General features: G+C 38.8%; 1 protein-coding gene across 2 annotated transcripts in view; it reads left to right on the top strand.

Moving 5' to 3' along the window:
• Positions 1-25,037, top strand: part of CDKAL1 (CDK5 regulatory subunit associated protein 1 like 1) — a 434,151-nt gene that overhangs the window by 253,363 nt on the left and 155,751 nt on the right. For both annotated transcript variants that reach the window (XM_066992066.1, XM_066992067.1), the window contains one exon: positions 14,890-15,056. In XM_066992066.1, coding sequence (XP_066848167.1) covers positions 14,890-15,056 — 167 coding nt within the window. The remainder of the gene's footprint in view (positions 1-14,889; positions 15,057-25,037) is intronic.

Below are 25,037 nucleotides of genomic sequence, written 5' to 3'. Positions count from 1 at the left end.
AGGCTGAATTATTTCTCATTACTAGCAGAGGGTGGTTCATTTAAATTGGGTTTAAGGTCGTTGACAGGGCAGGTTGAAGGGGAGGAAAGAGAGGAGATATGCATTGTGGTTAAATGTGTTGGAACAGACCTGCAAAATAAAATGGAGACTGTCAGATAGTCTCAATATTTGTTCTCTCATGCATAGTAACGTACACAGAGAGAATATGCAGAAACAACCATTGCTCCAGTGGCATGCATTCAAGCATGTGGTGTGATGAATTGCTTGGAAGCCTAGTGATAAGGCATATTAACAACCTGAAGAAAGAAAATTATTTAACTGCCCCGTACGATCGATTACTGTCACATACTATTCTTTAAGTATTAGAAGAAGTAGACTAAAATAGTTGGACAAGCAACTGTAATTACAAATTGCAACTCCTTGTCAGTCTGTCCTTTTACCTAGGCAGTGTTTGCGATACTTATTTTAAGAGCTGCTCTTCCATGATGTGGTAGAAGCTTGCTTTCTTAACACTCGGTACCATGTGAGGCTGATATTCTCCTCCACCCAAATGGCCTCCCATTTCCTTGCTCTTGGGGCTTGAAGAGGGGTGCAACTTAGGCCACGCTTCTCCAACTCGTGTGCATGAAAAGTGTGGGAACTTATTGCTCTTGAGATTCTAGCGTTCTGTCAAATTGTATTGAAAATGGCCAATGAGTTTAAAAGTTGATGGGATAGAAGGATACGTGCACAGCATGATCATGCAAGGCTTATTTTCTTAGGTATCCTGATTAAAGATTTATTTCTTAAATAAATACAAGCTTAAGGGATCTGAGTCCACGCTGGAGGTTTGAATAGGAGGATTCAGTTACGGTATTGGGATCTGGTAACTCAATTCTTACTAAATGAAAAGCAAAAGTTGTTTTAAAAATATCAGCTCACAATTTGTCTGTTCTTCTACATGCCTACAAAACAATGATTGAAACTAATGCCTTTTAAGTAATAGTGGCATCAAAACCCTTATCGGAGTAATACCTCTGAATCTAAATAAATGAGGGGAAATGTTATTGTAATCCCAAGATAACTTCTGATATTTTGTTCAACAGGAAGAAAGGAGTTTCTCTTGAAAGATTTCTTCTAAGAGGTTTCAGTTTATTTTTCTATGCCAATCCATAGTTAATACTGTCTGGTGTTACTTAACACAGTCAATTCTGCTCATTTTTATGATTTTTGTTTGTATTCACGTGTTCAAGTTCTTTCTTAAAATGCGTCTTTCCCATGGCTCGGCCTCAATCATCCAGTATATAAACTGAGATGTTTCAAGTAAGTCTAGAGGTTCACTGCAGGTTTCAGGGAAGTGTTCTCAACCTCTGTTGTTTTTGTTTTTATGCTTACATTTTTCAGTGCTGTGATCTTTATTTAGAATGTACTACATGCTTTTAATATTGCTTTGAGGCAAAACGCTAAAATAGGTCATTATTTTTTGCATTTTACTAGAGAGCAGAGATAGGAGCTTCCTGAAAATATGGTAACCTCCTAAAGCTGCTTTATTCCCATCTCTATGAACTTGTTGTGTAGGGACAAAAAGATGTGTTATACTATGACTTTCACTGCAAATCTTTATTAAATTATTTGGAAATTCAAACACATGCCCCTGGTCTGAAGTTCATATTGTCAGTCAAAACGTGCTGTGTAAGAAATGACGCTTCTCCCACCTCTAAAAGAAGGGAGGAAGAGACCTTCCATTGGGTTTTTTATCGTTTCTAACATTGTTAAAGCTTGTTTTCATATTTAGTTACAAGTGGCATATGTATACGGAGCATATTTCCTCTGCAACAGTCCGGAGTATGTGATAGTATATATATTTTTTTTCATTTGTGCTTTGGAGTGCGTATTTACTGACTTCACAGTGCACTGCATGCATTTGCTTTCTTCATCCAAATTAGTGAACCACTTTTGGCATTTTTATTAAAACTGTTCTACAAAATTTCCCATCTATCATTATCAGAAAATATAAACATATGCAAAATAATACTCCTTTACTATTGGATCACGTTTCCCTCAGAAAAATGAGGAACATTCTTGAATGGCATTTGTATTTGATTTGTGATTGCTCTATAAAGTTTAGGTTATAATTTATTTTCAGAGTTCATAGTGTCCTGAAAGAAAATAATTGTTTAAGTTCCTCTGAAGATAATTTATGTGTGCAATTCTGCAGCCACATAGCAGTTGTAGAGTTTTCTAACTTAATTGCATTGCTGCTATTGGGTGGATTAGTTATTGAAATGCTATGCTAGTGTTTTCGTAAGGTTTTAAAAACTGAACATTTTAAATTTTAATACAGCTTCTTAGGCATAGTTGTGACAACACAAGAAAAACCTCACCTAGTACTTCTGACTCTTCACCCTGAATTTTATTTACAGCTAATTGTTTTTCTAGTACCACCTATGGTTGCAGCTTCTATAGTCATATTGAATAAAATCAATTAATATGAGTAACAATTACCAGGAAGAGAATTCACAAGATTTTTGTGCTCATTCAGAGCAGACATACCTGGTTGGTATGTTATTCAGAGAACTTTCTTTTTACTCTTGACTTGTGAGGATTTTCTGTAAGACTGATTGAACTGCTGCTGCCTGGAAGGATCTTTCCCCAAGCTGATTTTCCTGTGTCCCTTGAAACATCTGGTAAACAACAGTCATTTGGCAAGAGCACCGTACCAGACAAATTGCATCATTCACCCTAACGGCTGTGGTATTTTGGGTGTTCCCATCTCAGTTCTGTGTTCCTGTAGCACATGTGTATACCACTGTCAGAATCTGGAATCCAGCCTTCCCTTTGTGTTCCTCTGCTTTCTAAAATGAAATAAACATTCTCTCCTTAGGCACCTATATAAACCAGTACTTAGACATGCCCATGGCAGATTGGATGAGTGTCCTAAAACTGAACGTTTTGTGAAATGATGAAAGGTACTCCTAATTGGAAAGCCATCTCAGGAAACAAAAGAGCAAGCAATAACAACACTATTCTTCAAACGTTAAAACTTCTGTGCAGAGAATTAGTGTTTGAGAATGCAGTTACCTGTTTTGAAGGGAATTGTGATCTCTCAGAGTTAAGGATAACTCGTTAAAGAAGTCTTTAGTGCAAGTCTATTGTGTTTTTTTTTTATAATGTCTTCCCTAATGATGGCTTTCTAGCAGTTAATGCAAATGAGCAGCTGTTACAAGATTTTTACAATTCAATACCTTTGTAATTTTTTTCCTCAAATTACATTGCTGAGTTGTATTTTACAGAGCTAAATACAGCATGTAAAGGTGTTGGCATGAGTATAAGGAACACATTACAGATTTATTTTTTGTATATGAAGGCAGGCAAGCTTGTACAACGCTTGCAGACTTTTGCTGAGTGTTTAAAAAAATAGGGATATATCTAGATTATTTCAACAAATGTTTAAAAGTGTTTTTTATTATTATTTTCCATGTGTCATCTTCTGCATGATTCTTCATAGATGAAATGATGAACCCTTTTTCTTCTGAGCAACTAGACTGTTGTTTGGATTCTAGTCTTGAAAGAATCAAGTAATTGCTCTTTGGATATATATATATATATATTATTTTTTTTTCATAAAGAATCCTAAACAGAAGCTCATCTCTCTTAGTTTTGATTTAATTCATGGTCCTGTATTGACATATAATCAGTTCATCAAAAGGTAAATTACTATTTAGAATGAGACCTTAATGGTCATTAATCTGTATGAGATAAAAGAACATTAATATCCTTCAGACCCCTTAAATGATTTCACTTTGACCTCCCTGTGGATATCTCCAACAGATTTTAATTGCATTTTGATTATGATGTATTTTCGTGGTGTATCACTGGATACTATATAAATTTAGCTTAAGGTGGGTACACACCAAAGACCCACTGTGTACTCAGTGAGAAATCAGTAGCTATACTTAAACAATTTCATCATTTAGAATTAGAGAAACTCCATTACTGATATTATGCAAGTGTTTTCCTTTTTCGTCAAGTTGACCCATTTAGAGTTTCCAAGGTTCTATCGGCCATTTTAGAAAATATTTTAAGTAATACTGAATATTAGAGGAGACATCTGACAGAAATCAAGGGAATTATTATGGTGTGATTTCTGTCTGTAGACTGTCTAATGAATATTTTCCTTACTGTCTTGCTACTAAGCCATTTGAGCTTATCGTCAAGTTGGCATACTTGCAAATACAAGCCAGGTTATTCTTAATGAGTTAATGGTGTTATCTACTGTACTGTGAGGAAGTAAATTTAGATAAGGATTATCATCCTCAGAAACTGTATTTACACGTTGCCCCTCTGTGTCGTTGGCTCATGGGATTGTGGTCCTCTAAGTGCATTCTGTGTCTAGCCAACCGCCTTGCACATACTGACTGTTTTCCCTGCTTGCTTTTATTCTATTATATAGCAGTTTGCCAGATTTTTGAACTCTTTTCTCACTTTATACAAAAATAATCCTAATTAAAAATTACACTGTGTTGTCCATGGAATTCAGTACTCTAAGGTAAAATAAGAAGACTAATATATAGAAGGATTGCTTAAAACGTACAACCCTCTTTTTACCAAAGTATTTTTGTATTATTGCTTGAGGTTTACACTATTATATCTTTGATCATAATTCAGTGTGATAACCAGCATTTGGCACTTATATTTGCCACTTATGATAGTACTTTCTTCTTAATTATGTTTTTGTGTGATTAGAACGCGTGAGAGATTTTAAGACTTCTGCCCTAATCCTGGGATATATAATGGATCTGAGATTATTCATTCTTGTTAACCTTTTCAGTCAAAGTTAGACAGAAGCTATCTTCTTTCTTTGATCATATTTTCAAATTTCAGGATTTTACTTTAATGCAAATTATTTCAAACTAATTTTCAGGTGACTTTAAATATGTCATGTGTAAATGTCCAAAGTGTGGTTTCTTTCTACTGTTGCTATTCATCTATTTAAAGAAAAATGTCAGAAACTTTGAATGAAATAGTAGTATAGTCTCCAGCTCTCTAAAATACAAGGAATTTGAGCTTTCTGGTGTATGAATTTCCATGTCCGATATCTCTACCGCGCCCTGGTAGCTTGTGTGCAAGCTGCTGTTTTAGAATATGTAAGCTATTCTCTTTCTAAACTCAATCCAATTGTTATTTAGCTTGGCTACAAATACTTCAAATGTTTTAAACTATGCCATGTTACTTCCAAAGAATTAATCAGTTTCCATAAAAACATTGTTTAAATTAATCCAGACTCATTAGCAGTACAGCAATGGATATTCAGTAAAAGCCTCCATTAATTAGCACTGCATCCTGTAATATCGCAGAACATGCCTACAGCTCATGACCATTTCCTTGAATTTGTGCAGCGTGTGACCCTTTGCATCTAATTCTTCATCTACAACAGACCGATAGCCCATGTTTTGGTTTTAAAACAGAGAGCGTATGTTATAATGAGTGACACCTTACCCTTTTTTTCCCAGTGAATTTCTAAGTCATAAACAAGATTTCTCATTATCTGTCATTTTCAATACAGCCTTTGAAGTAGATATCTCATCTGAGTTTTGAAAATAGGCATAGAAATTATACCTTTTAGTTCTTTAATTTTTAAGTTTGCAGAAATATTGATTTTTCTCTTTTCAAGAGCTAAAGAGTATTTCTGCAGGGTGCAAGACTGGCCCTTCTGGTTGAGGGTTGAGTCTCCTCTCTCTTTGCTTATAGTACAAGACCAACATGAGCATATCAATAGTTTACAAAGTGTTTATGTGAAGAAGCATAGAGCTGAGAACAGTAATTTCATGCTTCAAGGACCTGTAATATCTGTATGCTATATACAAAACTACAGAACAACAGCTCTAAACTGGTGTCTGTCTGTATTTTCTGAAATAGCTTTCTGTTGTGTTTAAGTCCCTTCCTGCAAAATTCATTATCTGTGGTCACCCAGTCAGAAGCATAGAATAGTTTGGTTGGAAGGGACCTTCAAAGATCACCTAGACCAACTGTCTGACCACTTCCTTCAGGGCTAACCAAAACTTAAAACATATTCATAAGGGCATTGTCCAAATGTTTCCTGAACACTGACTGGCATGAGGCACCAACCACCTCTCTTGGAAGCCTGTTCCAGTGTTTGACTCCCCTGTGGTTTTCCTAACATCCAGTCTGAACCTCCCCTGGTGCAGCTTTCTGCTGTTCCCATATGTCCTGTCATCAGTTACTACTGAGAAGAGTCCAGCACCTCCCTCTCCACTTCCCCTCCTCAGGAAGGAGTAGAGAGCAGTGAGGTCACCTCTCAGCCTTCATTTCTCCGGACCAGACAACACAAGTGTCTTCTGCCTCTCCTCATAGGACATGCCTTCCAGCCATTTTACCAGCTTTGTTGCCGCCTTCTGAATGGCTTTCAAGGACTTTAACACCCTTTTTATATTGTGGAGCCCAGAACTTCACACAATATTCAAGGTGAGGTCTCACCAATGCTAAATACAGAGGGAGAATCACCTCTTTTGGCTGGCTGGCTGTGCTGTTTAATGCACCCCAAAATGTGGTTTGCTGTCTCAACTGCCAGGGCACACTGCTGGCTCACGTGGAGCCTGATCAGCCAGCATCCCCAGATCCCTTTATGCTTTTATTTTCTTGATGTGTGTACCATGGTGTATCATTGAATTTACTTCTTGAATAATGTTCTTGATTCTGTGAAGAACTAATTACTGTCAGCTAATTCTCTCATCATTAATACACACAAGACTTTCATTCTGTTGACTTAGGCAGTAGATGTCCTCTGTCTCCAAAAACCAAGTTGTTGTAGGATGACTATATATGAAATTGCAAGTTTGAGTTTTTTTTCAACTGGCAAATTTAAAGATAGAATGGATATTTTTATTTTTTTTTTCACATGTGCAGGAGTTAACCTACAAAATCCATTGTGTATGCAACCCACATGCCTGGAAATAGGAAAATCATAGGCAGGTGTCCCACAGAAGCAGCACAGACTTCTCTTAAAGAACAGCTTCCTCTTTCCTCAGCCTGAGAACTAGGATCAACTCATGAAATTCAACTATGTTTTTTTCCCCTCCAATTTTCTTGAAATGTTTTCTTCCCCTTTCTCTTCAAATTGACTACAAAATCCAATTTATCATCATGATGTATGGTATCATTAATCCTCCCTGAAAGCAAGATGCATAATGCTGCAGTGCTGGCGCTGAGCTAACTTCTGCGGACTGTCTGTCTTGATGCCCTTTGGAGTCTCTCTTGTTCTAGCAGAATGAAACTGGACTCATAATTTAGCTATCATGCTGTTTGCAGCAGCAAGTGACCTATTATACTGTTTCCTTTCCTTCCCGCCTTCCTCTCCCCTTTGCTAAAAACACTATAGCTCCAAACCGGGCAAGACAGGGCTGCTGGTTTATGCTCAAGCATTAGGCTATTAGGAACAGAGGGCCCTATAGGGGTTGAATGACCTCTTTTATAAGCAAGGACAAGGGTTTGCTTTGTGGAACAGAGAAACCTATTATGCTTTCTTTGGTATTTAATGATCAGTTGGCCCTATCTGCTGCATGCTTTTGATTGGGAACACTCTATTACTAAATATTTTTTTGCTATTAATAGCATAGGAAGAAGAAATAATTTTAACCATGCTTTGTTACTTTCAGAGGCATTCTTATTTCTTGTTCAGCTGAACTTGAATTATCGTTTTATTAAAGGGTAACAATTTCAGATACTAGGCTTGTTTTATCAAAATACTTTATTTTGCTCGTTACTAAAGAGATGAGCAAAACAAACAGTATTTGATATGAATTGTCAAACTGCTAAACCCTACAACAATCACAGTTAGTAAACTTCCATTGTAAATGCCTTGATGGCAAAACATTAGCAAAAGGTTTTGATACTAGTCCTCAAATTCTTGCTACCCTCTCCCAGCTCTAACACTTGTTTGAAAAGAAAATTGTAGCTGTTGCAAATGAAACTTTCATTTAATGTTTTTAGATAAATAGGCAAATTCAGTGAATTAATGTTCTAAACAGTTTCATCTTTCAGATGCATGGTTTTTGAAAAGGAAATCTTTAAATAAATCTCTTTGTAGCTTCCACTTCCATAACCACACGAGATAAAATAGAAAACCACCATTAAGCAAATGGTCATTAGATTCTTCTACTACACTTCACATCTATTTAAATATAAAGTGGATGGTAGAGTGTCCTTACTTTAAAGTTAGACTGCTGAATATTAAAGAATAAATAGGTAGCTGGGCCAGATCTCTTCCTTTCACTGTGTGGTTGTTTCACTAAAATCCCCAAAGTAATCCTAAAAATTAATGCAAAATGTGGTAGTAGAAGCCTGTGCATATGTTTGTTTTGTGTGAGGGCAGGGGGGTAGTTTTGGTTTTGTTTCTGGTTGTTTTTTTTTTTTTTAATTGTGTACAAAGCCAAAATGTTTTGCAGTCCTAATTCTTGGTGGTGGTTGTTGGTGGTGGTGGTTGGTTTTTTTTGTCGTTTGTTTGGTTTTTGTTTGGTTAGTTTTTTTTTGTTTTGTTTTGTTTTGTTTTTTACTTTGGTCTAGCCCTGACTAGAATTCATATGTTACATAAAATCACACAACAAATCTAAGTGCACTTTGAGGCAGAAAAATATATGAATTGTAGTTTTTAAAAAAGATTAACATATTTTCATTGAAATAGCTTTGTGTTATATCTTGAACTGCTTTGCATTGAACTGCATTTAAGCTCCAATTTCAATTTACTACATAAGTAAACGAGATAGCGCAGTTTACTTTTTGTAAAAATAAAATGTAACTGAAAGTCAAGACACATTTCATACTTTTGAAAAAACAGTTGCCAGAAGAGTTAAGCAGGTCCAAGGTGTGATTAATTCATCTGCTGTGGAATTTGCAAATATAGCCCAATCTTCATTCCAGAAATTTGTAGCATCAGGAATTTGTTTAATTACTGAAGTCAAGTCTATGGTGGACAAACTTTAAAATCAAGTTCATGTTTATATAGTTCAACAATTTCATGCCATGAATATATACTAATGTGTAGCCATAAATTCATAACATCCTATATTGTATGTGTGTCCAAACCTTTACTTAAAGTAAGCATTGTGAAAAGGAGGAAAAAAAAAATCTTGAATTTTGTACTAAACGTAGTAGGCCGCGTTCTTCCAGGATATCAGACAACACTGCCAAACAGAATATTCTCAAGTGATATTGTTGAATATTGTGCTTTTAAAGTAATGCGTTATCCTGCGTAGGTGGAATAATCTGAGTCAGTGTCACTTAGTCTAGATGTAGTAGAATGAATGATACCCTTCCTTCTGTATTTCCTTTTGTAGTATTTTACTGAGTTTCACTTCATCTTAGTTCTCGAACACATTCGTTCTCAAAAACATGTAGGCCATACAAGTTAGTGTTTTCGTTTCTAATATATATATCATCCTGTGGGCAGCAGAAACCACAACTGCTGTAAGGCTTGTACTGAACTAAGCACTTGTGAAACATAGCAGCAGTTTCTGCAACTGCAGACCGACATCCAGAAGTAATAGAAATAATCCTGCAATGAGAGGCATCCGAGTGTGCTGAGAGTGCTGGTTGGTGTCATTACGAGGCTGTTCTCTCTCATCATCCAAAGGTCACAACAATCAGGGGAGATTCCTGATGACTGGAAGAAAGGAAATGTCACGCTGCCCTTCGAGAAGGGCAGGAAGGAGAACGTAGAGAACTATGGGGCAGCTGAACCGCAGTCTCTGGGAAGCACACAGGGCAAACCCTTCTGGAAGCCACTTCTAGGCACGTGAAGGACAAGGAGGTGACTGGGATCACCTCGCGTAGATTTACCAGCGGCAAACGATGCGTGACTGCCTTCTCTGATAAGATGTCTGGCTGTGCGGAGGAGGGGAAAGCTGTGGAGGTCTTTTGTTTGTTCTGTTGTTTTACTGTGAATTTAGCAAAGACTTCAGCGTGGTTTCTTGTAATATTCTTACATATGGGTGGGATATGGACTGGATAAGGCGATGATAAGGTGGCTGAAAGAATTCGCTGGACTGCCAGGCTCACAGGGCAATGATCCATGGTACAAGGTCTTGCTGGCAGTTACTAATCGTGTTCCCCAGTGAACGTGGCCGGCATTAAGAAAACAAAAGTGGACAATCATCTTTCACTTCCTTAGGACTGCCCAGAAGGGTGTAAAGAACAGATCTTTGAGAAGAGGAAATATGCTTGGGCCTAATAAAGATCCTGTAGAAAGTTAGGCTGTGATACACTTATCTAGAGCTTTGTCCCTCCAGGTGAAAGTGAGATTGCGATGGGACGTGTGTGTGTGTCGGGAGCAGAGCTGCAGTGCCGACCTATGTTTTCCAAAGGACAGAAAAAAATATTGCTGCTTTACGTCGTAGCCTGACATCTTGCTTCTTTCACCAGCTCTGTACCTACACCTGTATTTTTTATTGGTCTACTTTTTTCATCATCTGATGGCAGATATCCTGCAATTTCTAATTGCAGCAATTAGCTGCAAATAGCTTTTGGGGTCTGGGATAGGGTATGTTTGTACAGGATTTTTGTGTGGAACTGCATTCTCTCTGTGCATTGGAATTTCTTCATATATGGGTCAAATATCACTTTCTTGGTGAAATGGAAGTTAGTAGCCCTTCCAAATGTCCGTTGGTACCAGTGAGTTGCTCTGAGGTTGATCTAATCTTCCTAGAGGTCTCTGATGTGGGATCTTTCAGTGGTGTGATCCATGAGATTGGGCTGCCTGTTTAAGAGGACTTGAACTCTTGAAGCTGAATCAATGCTTGCAGAGTATTTCAGAAGTATAGAAGGAATTTGATTCCTACAGAGCTCAGTTTCTGTTTAAACATGCATTATATTCAGGTTGATACAGTTATATGATATGTACGTAAATGTCTTCGTAGTTGTTCAGTTAGGACACTGATGCAGCAAAGTAGTTGGGCACATGTCCTGGTGTTGTGTGTAAATAGTCCTTGTAAAATCCATGCTGAAAAAAAGTAAATTAAAAAAATATATATAAATGGAGAGAAGTAACTGAGGGAAAATTCAAATAATGGAAAAGAAAATGAATTTATGTAGGGTAAGCTCATTCTGAAAAACAAGCACATGTAAAATGAATTTGAGTTTTCCAAGCCTTTCTCTCTTTCTTTGGCTATGATTTTTTTAATTCTAAGGGTGTGATCAGGAATGGCAGCTTTAGATGGATTGTCCTCAAGTCTGCAGGCAGTTTCTGACAAACATTTAAGACAGACCTCCCCTTGGCAGATGGTCTTACAGATTTCTGTGGTACAGTGGGAGAGGTATTTCTGTGGTCTGTACAGCACGGCAGGCTGCCGTAAGAATTCGCTGTTGGAGAAGGAATAGCAAGGAGGTCAGGCAGTTATTGATAAACATATGTGGAATAGTGAGGAGGTCAGAGCTGGGGGTCTCCCGCCGTGGCAGCCTGCAGAGAGCTGTGCTGCTGGGGAAGGCCCTCCTGTTCACATTACAAAATCTGTCAGGACAGAGAAGAAGGAGAAGAAAAAAGAAGGGGTTTTTGCAATTGAGTTTGATTTGTACAAAAGTACAGCAGGCTAACAAATAGAATTTCAGAAGGATTAGTATCTGATATTTTAACATCTTCAGATGGTTCTGTAGATTGAAGTAAATTTATTTTTCAGATGGAGTAGATTTCGCTTCAATTTGAAAGCTGTGTGCTACTGCTGAAAAGTGTTTACTACAGTGGCATGAAAATAAAGTGAAATATAAAGCTCTAGATTTTTTTTATTGCTATTAAAGAAATGAATCATTTCAAGTGGTCTTTAAAACAGAAATGACATATCTCGTAAAAATGACAATTTCAGGATTTCTCCTTCTCTTTATCACAAGAATTGTTTAGACTACCCCCAGGAAAAAAAAATGCATTTCGGATAATCAGGAATGAGTATTCTTTATGAGATTTTGGAGAAGGAATAGTCTCAGAATCTCCTTCATTTACTTGGAAACTTTTTGTTTTCCAACATTTTTCATTCTCAGTCATCTCCAATTATAAGAGAGCACAGATTGGAATCCAGCTGTTGAAGCTACTCTTGTGCTGGGTGGTGATGGCAGAGTGAGGAATAAACTATGCTCTGTGACCAAAGACAGACTTGTAATTACTTGAATATAACGATAGTTGACCTTAGTACTGCAGTGAATGCTCCAAATTTGCACATCTGAACTCTGTAGTTTGGATCAATTTTCTTGTTTACAAAATCAGCTTGCTTTTATTAGCATCAAAATTATCAAATAACAGAATAGTGAATGAGCTAGTGAGGTTCAGTGCAAAAGAAAGGAAAAAACAACAACAACAAAAAACACATGGTTAGACAGTGGATTTGAATAGCTTCCTACATAGGTCTGGAGTGCGGAGGGGCAAAGGTTGAGTGAAAAAATTAAGCGTTGGTTCACTTTATTAACAAGAGTGTTTGGGAAATCTGCTGTTTTCTTTTCTTGCTCAGTTTAAGGAGAGTCTCCTAAACTCAGGATGCAAAGGGCTTGAATAACCAGCCTACCAACAGCTGACACGAAGCCTGTATCACCACAGTTATGCACTAAGTTCATTTCCCCTGTTTGTGAATACTTAGCACCGATAGCAGCTTTCAGGATGTGAAGATCCATTTTGTCAGCCTGAAATTGGGAAATGAACGTTCTTATAAAATATAGGTTTTCTCCCCCCTCCTCCACATAGTAAGACTACATCCTTGGCTTTCTCAGCATGAATTATTCCCATTGCTTGTTGTTCAACACCCTGATCGGAGAGCAGATGAGACAGTTATTCCTGTTGTTGCTGATTTACTCTTACAGCTGCTTCCTCTTCATGTGATTTAATTTGAAGTTTCAGCCCACCAGGGGGCTAATGGTCCCCACCTATGCAGCTTTAAAAGCTTGCTGTTGTTTTCCCTGTGAATGTTATTTCCATTCCTAGCCAGTGATTTATTCTTTTTCCTCAACGTTCAGCTGGTGACCGAGAGGCAGTATTCCATCAGCCATGCTCGTGCAAAAAATGCCCCATGCAACCATTTAGATTGAAAGTTTAAAAATGAGAATTACTCTGTTACAGTAGAAAAACAGCAACTGAATTATTGTTTTTCAGTGTTATGATGGCTGTTGGAAACTGATATAAAAAGCACAGCAGGACATTAGCCATCATTTATATCATTTATGTTTCTCTTGTTTTTAAAATGTAGTCGATACATAATTCATTGGCTTTTTCCGTAACTTGGGAAAACGTAGACCAGGTGGTGAACCTCAGAATGCATTTCATAGCATAGCACTGGCTGTTGTGAAAGGCGGTTCTGAAAACATCAGCAACAGCGGTGGAATCCAAAGTGTGATTGTATACGCTGGCAAGTTCTGCTTAGCTGATTGGGCACTGGGGAGCTCTGCCTGAGCGTAACTACAAGGTTGTGATGGGAAGTTGGATAATCAAGAGCACCGCTTCAAAAATATGTTCCTCTAGGCCTCTTAAAACAACAGAGCTGCACATCTGTCTCACTAAATTATTGTTAAAGCAAATCTTAAGCAATGAGTTTCTTGGTTTACCTTTACTTTTTTTGTTGTTGTTGTTGTTCTAAATAAATGACCTTGAAAACCTTTTGAAACGAACAGAATTATCTTTGCTCAACATAGCCTTCTGTCCACCTTTATTGTTACAGGGTGAGTGTGAATGGCAGTCTTGAGTTTACAGTTTTGTAAAATTTGTTTTTCTAGTTTTATCACTTACGTGATTTAATTCCACGTAGTTGTTTGCATTTTCCTCACCTGAAATATATATTTTATGTTATAAACATTCATATTTTGTGATATGTTCTCTACTAGTCCAGAGAGTGCTTTGGTGAAGTTTCATGAAGACTGCTTTGACAAATTATGCACCTTCTTGTGTTTGGATGTTGTTTGTTTTTTTACTGGCTCGTCATCTGTATTAGAAATCTAGCTCTTCATCAAGTTAATGGTATCTTATCTCAATGGGAATCACAGGAGTCTTCCTCTCAGCCACCCTATTTTCATTTGCTTATTTTTTGCTTTGGGGTAGTGAGGGGGTGGAGATGGGTTGCGTTACAAAAAGGATGAAAGCTGGGCAGACTGATAGACGTGGCTGTGTGAAACCTTGTTGCTTTCAGCTATTATTAAAGGGTGGTGCAATCTTTCCCCTCTTTGAGCAAGAGGATATTACCAAATTTCAGTGTTCAAGGTCAATACTGTTTACAATACAAATCAAATATACTGCTTCCTAAGGCCCTGACTGATGGAAAATAAACCTGTTTCCTGGCTGTTAACATTTTTCCAACGCTATCACTTAGTCATGTAGTGGCAACTAACGCTTTTTAATACAATCTTAATATTATATTGATAATTGTATCATTTAAAGAATACAAGATTTTAGTAGTTATGCCAGGAGTGTACTGTTACTTACTGTGCTTTAGAGCTATTTTTGCTTATTGGAAGTTTACCACTTAATAAGTTGACTGCTAGTAAGAACCATTAATGCAGACTCTTTGCCTGGGTAAAGTCGCTTGTGGTGTTGAATGAATTAGGCTCAAAAAATAGAGCAGAGTACTAGACTTGACTGACTTGCTGTAGAAGCAGCACAGAATTAGTCATTGGCTGTGAATTTAATCACTCCACAGCAATGATAATTTACAGCATTGTTGTAGCACTCTTGTGCTCATAAAATGAACTTAATAACCCACTGGTACCCATGGGATAAGCCTTCCTCCTCCTTCCCTCCCCCTCGCAATTGAATACCCAGTCTGGCTGCATAATAGCCTTGTGAAATACTGCATTAAACAGAGTGAGCAGCTGTATGATAAAATAAACAGCTCTAAAACAGATTTGTTAATTATCTCTTTCTTTTATTCACAGAGGGTGTTTGTGAGATATGGCTGACCAGTGAAGACACAGGGGCTTATGGCAGAGACATTGGCACAGACCTCCCTACGCTTCTGTGGAAGCTGGTTGAAGCTATTCCTGAGGGAGCTATGCTAAGGCTTGGCATGACAAATCCTCCCTATATTTTAGAGCACCTGGAGGTAAGAAAGAACAGAAAATTATTTATACATTAGACATTCATTGATCAAGTCAGTGTGGAACCCTGCACATAGTACATTTTCATTTTAAGTGGTAGCTTAAAAAATTACTGCAGGTAAATTTATAGAATTACACTAATAGTGTTAAGCAATTTGCCTGACACAGCAAGTTATCCAGATAATAAGATATTCAAATCTTTTTGGAATGATAATATTACTGAGGTCTCTGACCTGTGGACCTTCATTATAGTGACGTTGGGCTTATGTACATGTTTAGTGTTTTCAAGAACTAAAAGAAATGTCATTAGGAGGCAATGGACTATGGGATTAAAGTTGTCTTCCTGCTACTTCTCAGATGAACGCTTCCAGAAAAGCCATATGCTGGCCTTGCTCAACAACATACTCATAATCCTATGTCAAATGCTATTCTGAGTGTGTGCAGAGCGTCCATAAGAAGACATGGAAAATTAAATGTATACCTGCATAAGAAAATTTTGTAACGAAGTAGTTCAATGAGATTATAAACAACAATGTGCACAACAATGTGAATTTGAAAGAATGTTGTATGTATGTGAAACATGAAACAAGAGCTTTGTCTCAAACTTGGGTTGGTTTAGTTGGATTCTGTCACTAAATAAATTTATTGAAATGCATAAGAAACATTCAAAGAGAATCTAACTTTGAAGATAGGGAAAAATCAGGGAAGGTTATAGATTAAGGTAAGTTTTGTAGCCATGTTTTTCAGCAATATCCCAATAAATAGTTGGTTCCATACTGCTTTTCCTAAGATATTATAGAATTAAAAGTTGCACTTAGATTTTCTTAAGATGCAAAGGACGGTATTTTTCACCTGAACACCACCACTACTTCCTCTTCCACAATGATAATGATGCTGCACCTTTCCCTGTTGAAGCAAGGAGTCTTATCTTGATAGGAATAAGCAGTTTTTCACTTCACCAGCTAAAGAATGCAAGCTGGAGAAAAGTCCCAAGAAACTTCTCAGGCCCTTCTTTCATTCTTTGCTTTGTCATACACTTCACTAAGACAGAACCTTTAAAAACATGCTGATTAGAAGTCTTTAGGAAGTGGATTGGTTGTGTTTCTTAGACCGTTGCATTCTGTCTTGTGCTCTCATATTCATTATAAGTTTTTGCTCTTTTTTTAATTTTAACATTTTCAGCATCTTATACAAATGCAAGTAAGGCTTCTAGCAGTTTTCACTGTCATTGTCTTTGCTTTCATTTTAACACCTAGTATAAAACGTGTTTTGGTATAGAATGCTTCTTTTGTCACTGCTGCTCACCTAATGAGTAGTTTCAGAGTGATTTTCTTATTTTCAGCAGCTGCTTAAAAAAAATGCTCTGCCCAGCAAAGGGGTACTGTAGTTGTTTTAATTTGATATAATTTGAGCAAGACAAAAGGTATATTGCATTCCTTCACTCAGTTGTAATCTTAGACTGAGGATGTCACAAACTGTGAATGATTTGTGATCTCTGATTTTCCTGTTTCTCACTTTTCTACAAAGTAGTTAGGACTCTCCCTGACCTGACTCATATTATGGAAAGGACTCTAATTTCTTTAAAAATGAATCTTTAAGTGTGATGGCAGAGCAAAAGGAATTCATGAAGGCCTATTGAAAATGTACATCTTGAATATTGCCATGCAAAACATGCATTATGTGTACACCAGCTTTTTTTGTACAATAGCAACATCTGCTTTTGCTTGTCCTCTTCGGTTTCATACATTTTGAAGGATGATTTAATCACATTTATATGTTTCATGTATGTCCAAGAATTCTTGAGCCTTGTAATTTGGTGAAATAATTCTGATCATCTGTCAAACTAAATTTGTAAAGCTTTTTTTACCTTCTGTTTTTCTGTCTACACCCCTCTTCCAAGTTTGTATCTATGAAAGATCACTAGGGAACGTTGGCAATCTCCTGTATTCATTTTTACCAGAATAAAAAAAACTTTTATGGGGAATGTGCTTTTAACGTTCCAGTTGAAGAAAAGGTAAAACTGCAATTTGTTTAAAAAATAAAAAACAAAAACAAAAGAAATTAAATGAGAAGTTGATTAACCTTCATGTCAGTTGATTAGGATAAAATCCAGACGTAGTTCTGTTATCTCCTAAGAAAGCTATGAAGCTATTTTATGGGTTGTAAACATCTTTCAATAATGGTTATAAAAGCGAGCTGCATTTGATTAATTTATTTTGTTAGATGGCGTGTTGCTAACTGGAACAATGTTTGGCTTTCCGAGAAAAAAAAAAAGTGTGGGAAAAATGTATGTGTTGTGTGTCATTTTTTTGGTGTCCAATGAGGAGGAAAAAATTGTTCCAGTCTTGTGTATCTTCTTGAGAAATCAGAACTTTGTAGCAATTACATGCAACTGTATGTATGCAAGTGCTAGTCAAGGATTTATATCACTTTACTAATGAACACATCTGATAAATGGCATAAAGAAACAGCAGTCATTAAAAGCATAAATTGATTCTAAGAACTGGACTTTCTTCCCTAGTGACATATCCTAACAGCAACAATTTTGCTTCATTTGCAGTTTTTGCCAAATTCATTCGAGCTTACCTGCAGATAAAATGTTTTGCTAGCTTTGTGACTGTATTATTCTTATAAACGCCAAAACTAATAACAAAGTTTGTATGAATACATTCGTTTTGTCCAACAACACTCTGAGTTTTAAGTGTTTTAAAACTACCAGTTTCCAAAGACTTTATGTGCATTTTTTAAATACTGATTTGTAGTATTTCATGAACTCCATTAGTATCAAAAAACATTTCACAAATATCTATTTTCCTTCAAGTAAACATGGATTTCAGTCTCTGGTCACTGGCTTAATTGTGTGTGTGGAATTTATAGGTTTCTCCTCTTTGCTGGAGTTTCTGTGCCTGTCACTTGTCTGGATGCGAGGAGATGGGAAATAAAAAGAACAGGGATGTGTAGATTAATGCCATGAGTTGTAGATGGTGCAGCTGCATTAGAAGCAAAGAATTCCTTAGGCCACACTGACAATGCTAATCTCTTCAGTGAATGAGCGTGAAGTTGTGCCTGTGAATAAAAAGACTGATGACTGAGTAAAAGACTAAAAATTAAAAACGTATCACATCATACACAATTGAAGTGTAAGTTGCACATACTGTTCTAGCACCTTAAAAATAGAGGGGTGGGGAGATATCATGAGGGGTTTTTTTGCTGCCCTTGCCACACACCTTGTTCCTTTGAAAAATGCCTGGCTTATATTCTTTGTGTTGTGAAGCGAGGCATGGGGGACTTCAGCTACACATTAAGGAGTATCTTTCCTGGCTATCGGGAAAATAGATTGTATTCTCTGACTAAAATAATATGACTTTTTCATTCTATATATATTTTATGTGGATAGTTGGAATAGCAAATTCTTTCACTGAAAGATATTTAACCCACTTTTTGATAAGCTGGTTATTAAGCTTCTTATAGATAGAAATTTATTTGTAAGTTCCAAGAAGTGCTTACAGGTTCTTGATTTCCCACCACTGCACTAAAAAAAGAAAATTATTTCATAAATATACTCTGAAATACTGTCTGCTTTGAAACTGTACGGTTGATGGGGCTGTAATCAGGGATCTGTGTAAGCTGAACAATATTTTTACTGTACTGACTATAAGACCAGGTCTACAGCTAGACTTTGGCCCTGTGAGTCTTTTGACTCATTAGTGTAGTGCCCACACTCACTCAGGAGTTCCCTGGAAATAAAACCAGAGGAGCAGAAATGCCACTCATCCTGGGAGTGTTTCATCTGCCTCTGAATCTGGGAGACAGTCTCTTACTATCTGCCAAGAACTGCCAGCCAACAGCTTTGCTGATGCTCCAGCTGATGCTGGAGGCCAGCATGAGAGGCTGGGCGGGAGGAAAAGGAGGAGGAGGACAGCTTCTCCTGGGCCACGAGTGGCGGGACTGGAGCAGAGGAGGGACAAAGGAAATTGGTGTGTATCTGTAACCGGCCTTTAGGCTTTTATGCTGCAAGGCTTGGTAGGTCTGGGGGCCTGAGCCTGTGGTCATTCAAACTCAGGTTTGTTAAAGATAGGGAGTCAGTTTCAGTTTATACGTGATCTAAAATACTGAGCATACCCAGTGGCTTCAGATATTGCTGTCAGGTAAATGCACATCTGTCCTTAAAGAGGTTAGTTGTTTCAAGAGAGGCTGTTATTCCATGAAGACCATTAGTATACTTGCATGGTATGTTCTGATGTAACTTAGCACTTTGAGGTTTCGATTCAGTAAGTGTGGTTGTAACAGTGCCATGTGTATTTAGGCATGTATGTAGCATGAACTGTTTGGGGATGAGAAGTAACCACATGTTTCCAAATGATAAATTCAGCATTCACTTGGAAGTTGTTTGTAAAGAAGGAATTATTGAGAACCATGCAATGTTTTAAAATGTTCCAAAATATTTGACAGACTGCATCCTGCGCTAAGTCATTAGGAGAAGAGCTTTTAAACTACACTAAACTTTTTTCTCTGCTGTTTTGTTCAGCTGTAGGTGATGTATGGGTTTACATTAAGAATTCATATGGGGCAATAGGAACAAAACAGGAAATTGAAGAATTTGGTAGAGAAGCTGTTATATCTACATTATATGCATTTTGAAATTTGTACTTCAAAATCTAATCCCCTCAATTAAACTTTCCCACTACACATGGGACAGACATCCTTAAAGGATGTGTCGTTTGAATCCCTCTGCTCCTAATAGGGGTATGGAACATGTTCATTGTACTTCTCTGATTTCCTCCAAAGTGATTTTAGTTACCCATTCTCGAGTCTCCCACAGGTGCACACAACCCAAAGCCATTCCCCGTCCATCTGTCCTCCCCCAGCTGCAGCCGACATCCCCAAACCAATTTGTGGGGTGGGGGAAGGCTGCGTCCAGCCCCCTCCATATGACACTGCACCAGTGACTTCAGGCAGAGTCTTTGAAAAATAATAATTTAATGAAACAGTAATTGTGGCTGTTGCCACCAGCCCGGCCCCAGGCGAGGCCCAGCCGCCCGCTCAGTTTTGGGGCCCAGCCTGGCGGCCAGCGTAGTTGCCACCCCCCGGCTCCTCCTGCGCGACCCTGCGCAGCAACGATGTGTCGCCGGCATTGGTGTTCAGTGGGGACCGGGGCCGTCTGCGCCCGTCCTGCTCCCAGTGCCACGAGAAGCTGCAGACGAGCTGTCGTGGTGTGGAGGGGCTGCGCTGCCTGCGCCTGGGCGAGACGCTGCGGGACCTGTAGCTGGAAGGGCTCCGCCGCCGCTGCTGCTGCCGCCGCCCTGGTCCCACGTTGCGTTGGGCCCTTCCCTGGGGCCGGTGGGCCGAGGCGTCGCGTCGGGTGGCACCAGCCTCACGATGGCTATGATGGGCCACTGGCAGAGCGGGCAGGTGGCTCTGTGTGCAGCCCAGGGCTGGATGCACTCCCTGCAGAAGGAGTGCCTGCAGGGGTCCACACGAGCTGCGTCAGCCAGCGGGCCCAGGCAAATGGTGCAGGTCTCTTGTCTGAGGGCCTCCACTGGCAGCTCCTGGCATGGCTGGCTCATGGTGCCCACCTCTGTCCTGGCGTGGAGATGCTTGTCTTCTGCAGGACGCTGCTCTGATGACAAGTGGGTATCAAGTGCCTCTGGTCCTCAGCACCTCCCTCACGGGTCACTGGCAGAATCTCATAGACTCGCGGCCCACCAGCAGCGCCTTGACGCCTTGCGCTCCACCAGAAAGACCTCAATGCCTTCCCTGCAAGCAGAGGGATCTCAACATCTCCCATGCCACCAGAAGGACATCGACGTCTCAAGTACTATTGGCTATCCATGGAGGATGGTAGAAATGAACAGAATCTCTTGGTTACCTGAAGTGGTGGTGTCATCATAGAATCATCTTAAAAACACAGAATTACAGAATCACAGAATGGCCCAGGTTGGAAGGGATATCTGAAGATATACATTCTAACCTCCTGCCGAGCAGGATCACGTAGAGCACATTGCTCAGGATGGCATCCAGGCGGGTTTTGAATATCTCCAGAGAAGGAGACTCCACAGCCTCTCTGAGCAATCTGTGCCAGTGGTCTCTTACCATCACAGTAAAGTGTATTATATTGTATATAGTGCATTAAATTGTATATTATAGTGTATATATATACCTTATATTCAGCTGATATCTCTTCTGCTTCAGTTTGTGTCCGTTGCCTCTTGTCCTGTCACTGGGCACAACTGAAAAGAGACAGCTCCATCCTCTCGACACCCTCCCCTCAGATATTTATATACATTTGGAGGACCAGACGCTGGAGAGAAGCCCCACAGAGAGGGACCTGGGGTTTTTGGTTGATAGCAAGCTGAATATGAGCCAGCAGTGTGCCCTGGCAGCCAGGAGGGCCAACCGTTTCCTGGGGTGAGTCAAGCACGACACTGCTAGTCAGTCGAGGGAAGGGATTATCCTGCTCTACTCTGTGCTGGCATGGCCTTACCTTGAGTACTGTGTGCACTTCTGGGCACCACCGTACAAAAAGGATGTGAAACTATTGGAGAGTGTTCAAAGAAGGGCTACTAAGATGGTGAAGGGCCTAGAGGGGAAGACGTATGACGAGAGGCTGAGGTCACTTGGCCTGTTCAGCCTGGAAAAGAGGAGACTGAGGGGAGACCTCATCATGGTCTACAGCTTCCTCTTGAGGGGGAGTGGAGGGGCAGGCACCGACCTATTCTCTTTAGTGACCAGCGATAGGACCCGAGGGAATGGTGTCAAGCTGCGACAGGGGAGGTTCAGGCTGGATATCAGGAAGAGGTTCTTCACTGAGAGGGTTTTCGCGCACTGGAACAGGCTCCCCAGGGACGTAGTCACAGCACCAAGCCTGTCAGAGTTTAAGAAGCGTTTGGACTGTGCTCTCAGTCATATGGTCTAAATTTTTGGGTAGACCTGTATGGTGCCAGGAGATGGACTCGATGGTTCTTGTGGGTCCCTTTCAACTCGGGATATTGTATTCGATTCTGTTCTGTTCTGTTCTACTCTACTCTAGTTTGTACACCCCAGAATCACTTCTGCAGACTGAACAAATCTATGACTGGGAAGGAACTACTGGATATTTCACTTCAGTATTTCACTGCTGCCTTGAATCAGAACAATGTGAACACAAGCAACAACACCAGGACTTCTCCTGTGTGAGGTCTGTTGATATTATAGAGGATTATTTGTTGTGTTTGAAACTACTGGAAGGAGCTGAGATCCCAACATTGTTTCTCTTGTCTGTGGTTCTAAGACATTGAAAGAAGTTAGTGGAGTTTGCAGTTTAGTTGCAGAAGGTTTACTCAGTTTTCCTTTCAAAGAAAAATCTGGCCAGCCAAAGGAGACAGTACTGTGTCTTTCAGAGTGCTCTCTCACAGCCTTAGCAGTCTGTTTGCTTGTGTGCTGCATGAAATATATAGCTTCCTTATTTTAAGTTTGGTCTGAATCCAAGGTTTTGAGATTTGTCCCCTATTCCAGTTTCTGCTCTCCCTTAATGTGTTGATGACTCTTGACATTGAGGAAAACTTGGGATCTTACCTTTGTGGCTGAAAATTTTAGTAAATGGACATGAATGTTGGTCAGGGAAAAATGTTTTATCTCAGAGGTGTTTTGATAGTAGAAAACTTTAAGGATGAAGTAAGGGGTAATATTAGGAAACATTTTATAGTCCTAGCAAAGCCTGTAATGAGTGCACACCAGTAGAGACACCTTGTATACTGTTAACCGTATGTATTTTCACGGAGTTACTGTTAAAAGTACACGCACTGCTAGATGGAATAATGTCATCATCCTCTAGTACAATCAATGCGTACAAAACTGTGGATAAGTTGTGCATCCTGCTTTAAATGTAACCTCCAGGCACTTATTCCACAACAGTGTTATGGGGTTACTGGCTAATGCTCTAGCGAGACAGTTCTATGCCCACTTGAAGTGACTGATGGACAAGGAAGATTGGAAAAAAATCCATGAAAGCAGTAGTAGTAGGTAAAAGGTAAATAGGAGTCCAAAAAGTCAAAAATGGTTCCATCTGTATAGCTGGTTGAAATGAATTAATGTTAATGGATCAGTGTTAGAGACTGATTTTTGTCTTGAATATACTTCCATTTTTCTTTATTTTTTTAACTCCATTTTCTGATTCAGTGTCTGGGGTTCTGGCCAAATCAGGAGGGAATGTGGATCATCCAGACTGTGAGAAGACTGTGCTTGCATCTCAGCCTTCGCTTACTTCCCTTCCAGATTTAACACTAGCTCTGCTTCCAGATTTGTCTAGGATTTTAGTACAGCACTTTGTGTGAGTGATGGGACACTTCCAAATCTGTATAAAGGAGGCAGTTCACACCTGCCATTCCCGTAAGTGCTTAATTTCACATAACGAGATGAGTAGTTGTCTTTGTCACCTGTCAAAATGAGTCTATCTCAAACCATATCATATGCCATCTGTGGGCTATATCTCTGTTATTAATTCACGACATTTTAGTGATACACCAACCATTGAGATGGAATCTGCATGGTGGCAGTGTCTTCAAATGTGTAAGGAATGCCAAGTGTGCCATGAGTTGCAACAGTATTGCTTTGCTCTTTTGCTTTGATTTTTCATGTCAGCTCAGGGTTTATGTTCCTTAACCTCACTGAAGCTAATGCCATACAGATGGCTTCCTCAAATATGCCCTGACACAGCACACAGATATGTATTACACTAAAATTACTGTTCCCTTTTCTTTTTTCTGTATTGTGCTTTTTTCCTCCAAGAATGCTCTAAACACTTTTGAGCTTTTTGCGTAAACTGAAGTTTTCAATAAGCTGGAGTGTAAGCTGATTTGAAATGCATTTTGAAAGGAAACAATATACAAACATTCTTCAACAGCAAGTAAAAGGGCAGCATGATTTCAGGAATTAAAAGGCCTCTAGGGCATGTATTTGCCTCGTTTCTAGTATTACTTTTGTCGTTTTCATAGACCACTGCATTTGAAAGCACCAATTAAAATATATTGATTTGACCAGAAGAAATGAAAACTGTGGTATATATTTAAATAAATGAATAGTTAAGTCTGTGACCTCTTACTGCCATGAGTTTTGTAGTGTTTTATAGTTGGTGGACCATGCAACTGTCCCTTGCTGCAATTACATAGTTGTCTATATGCAAACTGTGTTTGTCTTGCTCTCAGTAAAATTGAAAGAAATCTCAGCTATTAAGAGGAGGGGGAGCAGAGTGGTTGCATCTGGGCTTGTAGAATAGGAGGGGGAAAAAAGCTTGATTATAGTTTCCTTTGCTATATTGTTAAATGCTCATTTGTCCTACGGAGGCCATGTGTACATCTTTGTGTAGTCTGTGTATTCCAGCTTTTTTTGTTCATTTTGTCTTTGATACTAAAATACTTTGTTTCTCCTACCCTTCATCTTAAAGCATTCTTTATCTTTGGGGTTTCGAAATACAATCTCCTTGAAATTACTTCTTAAAACACAGTATAGCAGAATTAATGTATATTTAGATGTTATATTATTAGAAAAGGGATGAATAAATCTCTGCTGTACTTAGAGATAGGTCACACCATTTTGTCTAATTAAAGTTTTAGATCTCAGACTCATGGGTCTTAATGTCCATAAATGATTGGTGACGTTTTCTGTAAGCTGGTGGAATGATTTGACTTATTAAATGTAAAATAAAACCCATTTTAGTGTTAATGAAGTCTTAATGTTGTATTTGTAAATCTTGAATATTCTTTAAAAAAACTCATGAAACGTTGTTGTATTGGGAACTTTGATAAACAGTAATGGTTTGCTTCCAGATAATGGAAAAAGGAGTATTTGTGGTGGTGGGAATGAAGCTCTTGTTCTTCTTCACAACTCTACTAGAAAAAATGCTTGGAGAAACACAGCAGAGAAAGAACTGCTTTATTTATGCAAGATTGATTTCTCCATCAGAACAGGATATTTTATGCATGCTCCTAGTGCTCTGCTGGATTTAATAA

Source organism: Anser cygnoides, chromosome 2 (assembly GCF_040182565.1).
Source record: "Anser cygnoides isolate HZ-2024a breed goose chromosome 2, Taihu_goose_T2T_genome, whole genome shotgun sequence".
In the NCBI taxonomy this organism is placed as follows: Eukaryota; Metazoa; Chordata; class Aves; order Anseriformes; family Anatidae; genus Anser; species Anser cygnoides.
This window is presented reverse-complemented; position numbering and strand designations above follow the sequence as displayed.